Source organism: Diplotaxodon limnothrissa, linkage group LG9, assembly GCF_057381915.1.
Source record: "Diplotaxodon limnothrissa isolate DT_005_m linkage group LG9, D_limnothrissa_male_GT1.1, whole genome shotgun sequence".
Lineage (NCBI taxonomy): Eukaryota > Metazoa > Chordata > Actinopteri > Cichliformes > Cichlidae > Diplotaxodon > Diplotaxodon limnothrissa.
Window position 1 is genome coordinate 37,049,605 of NC_140604.1, and position 10,862 is coordinate 37,060,466.

Here is a 10,862-nt window from a genome sequence, read left to right on the forward strand (position 1 = left end):
TGCTGTGGAACTCCTTTCCTCCACCCTGTTTGGGATTTGCAGTAACAGTCCTCCATCATCACTGATCCCAGCTGACATGAAGCATGAGTCCTGAAGACTGTTAAGTCCTCTAAGCACACGCTGGTCAGTTCATGTAGATCACAGTGTTGAGTAGGGCTGGGGCATATTATACCGTTCACGGTAATACTGGTACAATGCTAGGCAACGATAAGAAAATGAAATACTGCGATAGAATATGGGTAAAACGCGCAAGCGCAGTGCCGAAAAAGCGCGGCGGTAACGGAGAATGAGAATGGGGAAAGCAGATTGAGTGAAACGGATGAACCAGAATTAGTTTGTAAAAATGGTGCAACTTAACTGGTTTGGTGTTTGTCCATCAGATACACAACAAAGCACTTTTTTTTTGTAGAACATGCAAGTGGCCATCGTTATTGCCGTATTTGTTGGCCTAAGGTGCTCGTTAATCTGGGAGTAATCTGGGTCCTAAACGCCGTCCTTTAAGGTCCCGAAGTCAAACAAACATCACTGAGAGTTAAAAACTGTCTAAATTCTTCCATCTTTAATAAAATGACCAGTGTTGCTGCTTTACCAGGTATAACTATGATGTTTAACATCCAGGCATCCATGAAAACAGAATTCATTACATTTAACGGAGTTAGAAGTTAGCGGAAGTTAGCTCGCTAGTTTCGCTAGTTACCTAAGCATGATATAGCATGTTCTGACTGAGAGATTTCTGAAAAAAAAAATCAAACGTACAGCTCTGCTATCACTTCCAATATAAATGAAGACAATGACGTTTGTAGCGTTACTGAAGTTGGGCTAGCTGGTGTTTAATGCTGTGCTACGTGATCGCTAGCGACACAGCTATGTTAGCATAACATAAACAGTGAAGCTGGAGGACGAACACTAACACTTTTCCACTTATAAAAGTTAACGTTAAGGTTCCTGATAGTTAGAGACAAATGCAATCGCATGGCAGGATGCTGTAAACGGACCAAACTTCAGTCAGGAGAACAACTGAGATAATCCATCCACAATACGAGGTTAGTCATTAATATACTGCAACAACATGGGAATAGAGCTGCTGCCAGAGAATACAACATTAATGAATCAATGGTACAGAAGTGGAGGAAGCAAGAAGAATGAGTTCAATAAAGTTTGATTTATCTGACTGCTTTGTTTCGCTTGATGTGCCTTATAATCCTGTGCACCTTATGGTCCGAAAAATACATATTTGACTTTTTTATTTGGCACACTGCAGTTTAATATTGCAAAGCACCTCTTTTTAACTTCAGTGGATATTATACATGGTTATCGTCAGTTATATCGTTATCGCAAATTTTCAAATATATATCGTGATATATATTTTTGGCCATATCGCCCTGCCCTAGTGTTGTGCTCATACAGCGTTCTTCACACAGCGACGACTCAACGGGAAGTAGTTTTATTCTAGCTGTGTGATGTTCAGTTGTGAGTTTAACAGCTGCTGATAAAAACTGTAAATATGTCAGCAGGTTACCGATGAAATAGAAAATGCAGTTATGACGAACACATGATATTACGTCGATGTTTTCATGAAAGATTAGGACTGTGGACAGCTATCTAAAGGATGCTCCGGCGTCTCCTCTGCTTAAGGACGCACTGAAGCTCCTTTCCTTAGTATGTGGGACAGCTCTGATTATGGCCGCCACACAGATACTTTCGGGTCACGTCTCTCAGTGAAGAACTTTCACTAGCAAAATGGACTCAGTGGGTTCAGTGAGCTGACAGGAAGTGACATCATTAACAGTTAGTGGTGGTTGATGTGACAGAAAGTTCAAAGATGAATCATCATTACGCTGATGGTGCGATCTCAAACATCAACTGTTTTTAAGAATCCAAACACTCTGAAGGGAAATCTTTAAAACCGCACCGTGAGTCGGAGGAGGCCTGTGAACATGTGACACATGGATCACATGACCTGACAATAAAAGCCTGCTCACACGTTTGCAGTGAAAGGCTTTTAATTTGAAATAATACAGGAAGTTTATGTATAAGGGTTGGAGCAGGTCAGGTCTGCTGATTGGAAGGTCGGCGGTCCGATCTCTGGCCGCTGCAGTCTGTGTACCCTTGTTTCTCCATTAGAGTGTGAATGAGTGTGATTGGGAGACAGAGGCGCGTTGTATATAGCGCTCAAAGAGAAGTGCTACATAAGAACCAGTCCATTTACCACAAACAGCATGATGCAGTAACAGGTGACCAGGTTGCTATGGTAACAGACACCATCCAGCTGTGTACTGCAACTCCATTTACGCTGTTGTAATGTCAGAGCTGATGTCATCTGTGTTCAGTATCATGTGACGTATCACGTGATCAGCTGTGACCTCATGCAAACAGCTACAGATGTTCTTCCTGGCTAGTGTCGTTAGCTAACCATCAACACCTGGTTGTTGCTGGAGCCGGGGCATCGCCTCGGTCATAGCTGAAGGGAGAAATGGTGTCCTGGACTTCTGACATAGAACGCTGATCATTCATGCCTGAGGCCTTAGGATGGGGAAGGTATAGATCAGAGACACGAGGAGAACCTCACATGATTGTAATGTAAAAACGGGTGTTGATGATGTCACACATTTTGATTGGTCAGGTGGTTTCAGTCCTGGGGGATAATACTAGCTGTAAGTATCATTACCCCCAGACCAGGGTGCTTTGAACCTGATCACGTGATCTGTACCTGTTCTCAGATGGCGGAAATGGTGAAGTACGTGGACGACGAACATAAGAGCATCTTCTTGAAGCTGCTGAACGAGCAGCGGCTGGAGGGCGAGCACTGCGACATTGCCGTGGTCGTCGAAGACGTCAAGTTCCGTGCTCACCGCTGCGTCCTCGCCGCCTGCTCCAACTACTTTAAAAAGCTCTTCAAAAAACACGAGGTACCTCAAAAATACATCTGTGTACTTAATGAGTACTTCGAACACAAAGTATTGTGCAGATTTTTTCAGTTTTATTAGTATAGTGCCAACAACAGTTGCCTCAGGCAATTTAGATAGTAAGGTAAAGAGTACAATAATACAACAAATACAGTTTACCTGGTGAAGACCGACTGTGCAAGGTGACACCAAGGTCCCCGCCAGCAACATCTTATTAACATTTAAATCTACAACACATTTAATTTCATCATTTCATTTTAGAGGATCATCATTTAGCCTGGAGAAATAGTTTGCTGCTTTATAAGAAAGCCCTCCGCGAAGCCAGAACATCTTACTATTCGTCACTGATTGAAGAAAATAAGAACAACCCCAGGTTTCTCTTCAGCACTGTAGCCAGGCTGACAAACAGTCAGAGCTCTGTTGAGCCAACCATCCCTTTAACGTTAACTAGTAATGACTTCATGAACTTCTTCACAAATAAAATTTATACATTAGAGAAAAAAAGACCAATAATCATCCCACAGATGTAATATTATCTACAGCTGCTCTTAGTACTAATGCTTAGTATTGATGTTAAGTTAGACTCTTTTTCTCCAGTTGATCTTTCTGAGTTAACTTCAATAATTACTTCCTCCAAACCATCAACGTGTCTTTTAGACCCCATTCCTACAAAACTGCTCAAAGAAGTCCTGCCATTAATTAATTCTTCGATCTTAAATATGATCAACCTATCTCTAATGATCGGCTATGTACCACAGGCCTTCAAGCTGGCTGTAGTTAAACCTTTACTCAAAAAGCATCTCTAGACCCGGCAGTCGTAGCTAATTATAGGCCAATCTCCAACCTTCCTTTCATATCAAACATCCTTGAAAGAGTAGTTGTCAAACAGCTAACAGATCATCTGCAGAGGCTTATTTGAAGAGTTTCAGTCAGGTTTCAGAGCTCATCACAGCACAGAAACAGCTTTAGTGAAGGTTACAAATGATCTTCTTATGGCCTCTGACAGTGGACTCATCTCTGTGCTTGTCCTGCTAGACCTCAGTGCAGCGTTCGATACTGTCGACCATAATATCCTATTAGAGCGATTAGAACATGCTGTAGGTATTACAGGTACTGTGCTGCAGTGGTTTGTATCATATCTATCTAATAGACTCCAGTTTGTTCATGTAAATGGAGAGTCCTCTTCACAGCTTAACAGCTGTGTGCTGTGTCCCAGTTCAGGGTATAATGGTTACGCACACACAAACACACAGTAACACAGTATATATATATATATATCCATCCATCCATCCATCTTCATCCGCTTTATCTGAGGCCGGGTCGCGGGGGCAGCAGCCTAAGCAAAGAGGCCCAGACCTCCCTCTCCCCAGCCACCTCCTCCAGCTTATCCGGGGGAATACCAAGGCGTTCCCAGGCCAGCCGAGAGATATAATCTCTCCAGCGTGTCCTGGGTCTGCCCCGGGGCCTCCTCCCGGTGGGACATGCCTGGAACACCTCACCCAGGAGGTGCCCAGGGGGCATCCTTGTCAGATGCCCGAACCACCTCAGCTGGCTCCTTTCGATGTGGAGCAGCAGCTGCTCTACTCTGAGCCCCTCCCGGATGGCCGAACTTCTCACCCTATCTCTAAGGGAGAGGCCAGCCACCCTTCGGAGGAAGCTCATTTCTGCCGCTTGTATCCGCGATCTCGTTCTTTCGGTAACTACCCACAGCTCATTGCCATAGGTGAGGGTAGGGACGTAGATCGACCGGTAAATTAATAATAATAATAATACATTTTATTTAAATAGCGCCTTTGAGAGCTTCGCTTTTACACTCAGCTCCCTCTTCACCACGACGGACCGGTGCAGCGTCTGCATTACTGCAGCCCCAATCCGTCTGTCGATCTCCGGCTCCCTTCTCCCATCACTCGCGAACAAGACCCCGAGATACTTGAACTCCTCCACTTGGGGCAGGAACTCATCCCCGACCCGGAGTGGGCACTCCACCCTTGTCCGGCTGGGAACCATGGCCTCAGATTTGGAGGTGCTGATCCTCATTCCCGCTGCTTCACACTCGGCTGCGAACCGTTCCAGTGCGAGCTGGAGGCCCTCACCCGATGAAGCCAACAGAACCACATCATCCGCAAAAATCAGAGATGAGATTCTGAGGCCACCAAAGCGAAAGCCCTCCGCCACTTGGCTGCGCCTAGAAATCCTGTCCATAAAAATTATGAACAGAACCGGAGACAAAGGGCAGCCCTGGCAGAGCCCATCACCCACCGGGAACGAGTCCGACTTATTGCCGGCAATGTGAACCAAGCTCTTGCAACGGTTGTATAGGGATCGAATGGCCCGTAGCAATGGGCCAGACACCCCATACTCCCGCAACACCTCCCTCAGGACACCCCGAGGGACACGGTCAAATGCCTTCTCCAAGTCCACAAAACACATGTAGACTGGTTGGGCAAACTCCCATGCACCCTCAAGTATCCTCGAGCGGATAAAGAGCTGGTCCAGTGTTCCGCGACCAGGACGAAAACTGCATTGTTCCTCCTGTATCCGAGGTTCGACTAGCGGACGAACTCTCCTTTCCAGCACCCTGGCATAGACTTCCCCAGGGAGGCTGAGGAGTGTGATCCCCTGTAGTTGGAACACACCCTCCGGTCTCCCTTCTTAAAGATATATATATATCTCCTCCTATATATGATATGTGTATATATATGGTAAATGGCCTGTATTTATATAGCGCTTTACTAGTCCCTAAGGACCCCAAAGCGCTTTACATATCCAGTCATCCACCCATTCACACACACATTCACACACTGGTGATGGCAGCTACATTGTAGCCACAGCCACCCTGGGGCGCACTGACAGAGGCGAGGCTGCCGGACACTGGCGCCACCTCTGACCACGAGTAGGCAACAGGTGAAGTGTCTTGCCCAAGGACACAACGACCGAGACTGTCCAAGCCGGGGCTCGAACCGGCAACCTTCCGATTACAAGGCGAACTCCCAACTCTTGAGCCACGATCGCCCCCACATACAGGGAGTGCAGAATTATTAGGCAAATGAGTATTTTGTCCACATCATCCTCTTCATGCATGTTGTCTTACTCCAAGCTGTATAGGCTCGAAAGCCTACTACCAATTAAGCATATTAGGTGATGTGCAACTCTGTAATGAGAAGGGGTGTGGTCTAATGACATCAACACCCTATATCAGGTGTGCATAATTATTAGGCAACGTCCTTTCCTTTGGCAAAATGGGTCAAAAGAAGGACTTGACAGGCTCAGAAAAGTCAAAAATAGTGAGATATCTTGCAGAGGGATGCAGCAGTCTCAAAATTGCAAAGCTTCTGAAGCGTGATCATCGAACAATCAAGCGTTTCATTCAAAACAGTCAACAGGGTTGCAAGAAGCGTGTGGAAAAACCAAGGCGCAAAATAACTGCCCATGAACTGAGAAAAGTCAAGCGTGCAGCTGCCAAGATGCCACTTGCCACCAGTTTGGCCATATTTCAGAGCTGCAACATCACTGGAGTGCCCAAGAGCACAAGGTGTGCAATACTCAGAGACATGGCCAAGGTAAGAAAGGCTGAAAGACGACCACCACTGAACAAGACACACAAGCTGAAACGTCAAGACTGGGCCAAGAAATATCTCAAGACTGGTTTTTCTAAGGTTTTATGGACTGATGAAATGAGAGTGAGTCTTGATGGGCCCGTGGCTGGATTGGTAAAGGGCAGAGAGCTCCAGTCCGACTCAGACGCCAGCAAGGTGGAGGTGGAGTACTGGTTTGGGCTGGTATCATCAAAGATGAGCTTGTGGGTCCTTTTCGGGTTGAGGATGGAGTCAAGCTCAACTCCCAGTCCTACTGCCAGTTTCTGGAAGACACCTTCTTCAAGCAGTGGTACAGGAAGAAGTCTGCATCCTTCAAGAAAAACATGATTTTCATGCAGGACAATGCTCCATCACACGCGCCCAAGTACTCCACAGCGTGGCTGCAAGAAAGGGTATAAAAGAAGAAAAACTAATGACATGGCCTCCTTGTTCACCTGATCTGAACCCCATTGAGAACCTGTGGTCCATCATCAAATGTGAGATTTACAAGGAGGGAAAACAGTACACCTCTCTGAACAGTGTCTGGGAGGCTGTGGTTGCTGCTGCACGCAATGTTGATGGTGAACAGATCAAAACACTGACAGAATCCATGGATGGCAGGCTTTTGAGTGTCCTTGCAAAGAAAGGTGGCTATATTGGTCGCTGATTTGTTTTTGTTTTGTTTTTGAATGTCAGAAATGTTTATTTGTGAATGTGGAGATGTTATATTGGTTTCACTGGTAAAAAGAAATAATTGAAATGGGTATATATTTGTTTTTTGTTAAGTTGCCTTATAATTATGCACAGTAATAGTCACCTGCACACACAGATATCCCCCTAAAATAGCTAAAACTAAAAACAAACTAAAAACTACTTCCAAAAACATTCAGCTTTGATATTAATGAGTTTTTTGGGTTCATTGAGAACATGGTTGTTGTTCAATAATAAAATTATTGCTCAAAAATACAACTTGCCTAATAATTCTGCACTCCCTGTATACACATACATCATACATGTATGTGTATATGTATGGTGACTGCAGTTCACTTCATGGCCTCCAGGGGTTCCCGAGTGTGTTCTGGTGAGATGTCTCACCTGTACGTGTGTGTCTTCTCAGGTGGACAACTCATCAGTGATTGAGATTGACTTCATCCGCTCTGACATCTTTGAGGAAGTCCTGAACTACATGTACACGGCAAAGATCTCTGTGAAGAAGAAGGACGTCAACCTGATGATGTCATCAGGCCAGATCCTCGGCATCCGCTTCCTTGACAAACTCTGCTCTCAGGTAACACACACGGGCGACACACAGACAGGTAATCCACATACAAGTGAAGCGTGTACACAGGTAATGCACATGCAGGTAGCATAAAATGCATGTAACACACAAGCTGGTGACACACACAGGTAACAGGTGTTGGTGGGTGTGTCCTCAGAAGCGAGATGTGTCGTCGGAGGACAAGGAGAAGTTTCCCTATGACATCGTAAAGATGGCGCTGCCGCCTGAGGCTCAGCTGGCCGCCGACTCGGAGGTACGGATTAACCCATTGTTTACCAGTTAACTGTCAGAGCCTGTACTTTGTAATCTGATTACTGTTGTGTGTAGGTGCTTGACGATGACACGTCCGCCACAGATGACCTTGTGGAGCCCTCGGCCAATCCGGAGCTGGAGAAGTCTCCCAGTACAGCGCTGCATGTGCAAGAGGCGATCCTAAAGGAACTGACCAATGAGGATGTGCACAAGGTACGCATACTTACACCTGAGTATTCCTGTATCCACGACGACTGTCACTGACACATCGTCCATCCAGGTAACCTGCTACAACCAGGATGTGGTGACGGAGATGGAGGCGGAGCCTAAAGAGCTTGGAGCGGAGCATCACGCCACACAGACGCTGACCTTCGCGGACAGCATAGGGGAAGTGAAGGACGAGCAGCCGCCAGGCTGGTCAACGGCGACTGCCGACATGAAGTTCGAATACCTGCTGTACGGACACCGCGAGCAGCTCGCCTGCCAGGTGTGTGGGAAGACTTTCTTGGATGAGAGCAGACTCAGGTAAGTACACACCTCAATGATGAAAATGGATCTTGAAGCCACAGGCGAAGGACACATCTGTCTGTCTCTGCTCAGGAAGCACGAGAAGCTTCACTCGGCCGAGCGTCCGTTCGCCTGTGACATTTGCACCAAAGCTTTCACTACCCACGCTCACCTGAAAGGTAACCACACCCACGTACGTTTACTTGCTTCTTACTTCTATGCTCCCTGAGGTCACCCTAACCCTCACCTGTCTGTTCAGAACACCTGAAGATCCATGCAGGTTTCAAACCCTACAGGTGTGACGTGTGTGGGAAATCGTTCATTCGCGCTCCGGACCTGAAGAAACACGAACGAGTTCACAGCAACGAGCGGCCCTTCGCCTGCCAGATGTGCGAAAAGGTGAACTCACCTGTCCTCTCACCTGTGCGCCCATCTTTCCTGTCACCATTGTAACCAGTCTGGCTCTCACCTGTGTGCCTGCAGGCTTTTAAACACAAGTCTCACCTGAAGGATCACGAGAGGAGACACAGAGGAGAGAAACCGTTCGTCTGTCCGTCCTGCACCAAGGCCTTCGCCAAGGTACTGCACTCAGTGTACTGAGTACTACATATGGTATATATAGACAGTACTACACACAGTATATAGACTAGAGATGGCACGATACCACTTTTAATGTCCGACACCGATATCATAAATTTGGATATCGGCCGATACCGATATGAATCCAATATAGTGTTTTTTAATCAATAAAACTCTTTTTTTAATATCTTGCTGCTTTTTGTATAAGTTCATACTCAAGTTTAAATAAACAACAACACTAAAGCTATTCTGTTATACCTGTATGTAAAAAATACACTGCACCCAAAATATTTCATAGTTCAGCAACACTGATCAATCTAATAAACTTAAACCTGCTCCATCCTCCTATTCTGGTATTTTAAAGAGTAAGCAACCAAACTAATAGGGCTCTAAAACATATATCGGTTGTTAAGCGTAACGCTGGAATGCTTTACAAACACTCAGAGATGAACTTACACACTTGTTTTACTTCTCTCTGGGATCACTTCCTCGGAGATGAAATGCTGGTTTGGTAGCGAGGCTACAAATACACACAGCCGCTCTATCAGGTGACCACACTGCTGCGACGTTATGAGCCGAGTTACGCCGTGTCGCAAGTTTTGTGAGGTGCTTTTTTGATATTTAATGGATCGGATTACATTTTTTATTTCTCTCCGATATCCGATCCAGTAATTCACGTCAGTATTGGACCGATACCGATACGTAATATCAGATCGGTCCATCTCTAGTACATATTATACCATATATACAGTACTGCAATCAGTATATACACAGTACTGTGTGGTCTTCCTAGTTAAAAATAACACAGCATCCTCTTTTGCATTGTGAGCTTCCTCGCCAAACATTATTATGCAACACCACAGACCAGTCTTCTTTTAGGTGCCCCACTGTTGCCATTCATCAGCTTTCTTAAATGCAGTGCCCCCTGCTGGTCAGCCTTATCATTACATCAACATCTGCATGTCAACACAAGTACTATAACAGAGTATATACAGTACCGCACTAAGTATGTGTAATATTATGCTGTAGTATTACACAGTGTCCGTAGTGCCGGTACGTTTGTGTTGTGGTGCGTTCACTGTCCTTCTGTCATTTCAGGCGTCAGATCTGAAGCGTCATGAGAACAACATGCACAGTGAGAGGAAGCAGCTGAATCCTTTGCAGAGTGACACTGAGACACTGCAGGCTGCTGCCATGGCTGCTGAGGAGCAACATCTGGACTCCATCAGCTGCTCCTAACATCTGGACAGCCCATTAACCTTTTGTTTTCTCACAAACTTTGAACTGACTTTGGCTGTGTTTGCTAGGAGCCTTTTTTCCTGCATCGAGTTGATGCACGTGAACCCAAGTGTAAGATAAACCGAGCGGTCATGTGATTCACATGTTGTCATGTGACCTCCCTCTGGCTACATGTGTGATTTGTAACCTGGCGTGTTTGTCTTTTCAGTTTGAAGCATAAATTTATAAACTGTGTAAATTATAAACACTTCTGCTCAGTTTCATGAGCAATGACAGAGAGAACAGTTTCAATAAAGATTCAACCTTATCGACATGTTCTCCTAAGGTTATTAGCCCAAAAAGGTTGTTCATCATTGGTCACATGACCAATTTAAGACAACACAACAACAAGATGCAGCGACCCAGAGTCTCCATTTCCACTTAGGTCGAAAGTGCAGACTTCAAACTATATACCAGTTTTTAAATTGTGTCGATGGGCCACAAAACCAGAGTTATGATTAAAAAATACACGCAATGGTTTTTCTG

General features: G+C 45.5%; 1 protein-coding gene across 2 annotated transcripts in view; it reads left to right on the forward strand.

Annotated features, from left to right (window-relative positions):
* The window catches only part of LOC146626073 (zinc finger and BTB domain-containing protein 14-like), an 18,087-nt gene extending 7,453 nt beyond the window's left edge, over positions 1-10,634 (forward strand). For both annotated transcript variants that reach the window (XM_085362556.1, XM_085362557.1), the window contains exons 2-10: positions 2,721-2,909; positions 7,599-7,769; positions 7,918-8,013; positions 8,088-8,225; positions 8,293-8,537; positions 8,613-8,698; positions 8,779-8,918; positions 9,003-9,098; positions 10,197-10,634. In XM_085362556.1, the coding sequence (XP_085218682.1) occupies positions 2,721-2,909; positions 7,599-7,769; positions 7,918-8,013; positions 8,088-8,225; positions 8,293-8,537; positions 8,613-8,698; positions 8,779-8,918; positions 9,003-9,098; positions 10,197-10,337 (1,302 nt within the window). In that variant the 3' untranslated portion in view covers positions 10,338-10,634. The remainder of the gene's footprint in view (positions 1-2,720; positions 2,910-7,598; positions 7,770-7,917; positions 8,014-8,087; positions 8,226-8,292; positions 8,538-8,612; positions 8,699-8,778; positions 8,919-9,002; positions 9,099-10,196) is intronic.
* Positions 10,635-10,862: the final 228 nt, after the last annotated feature.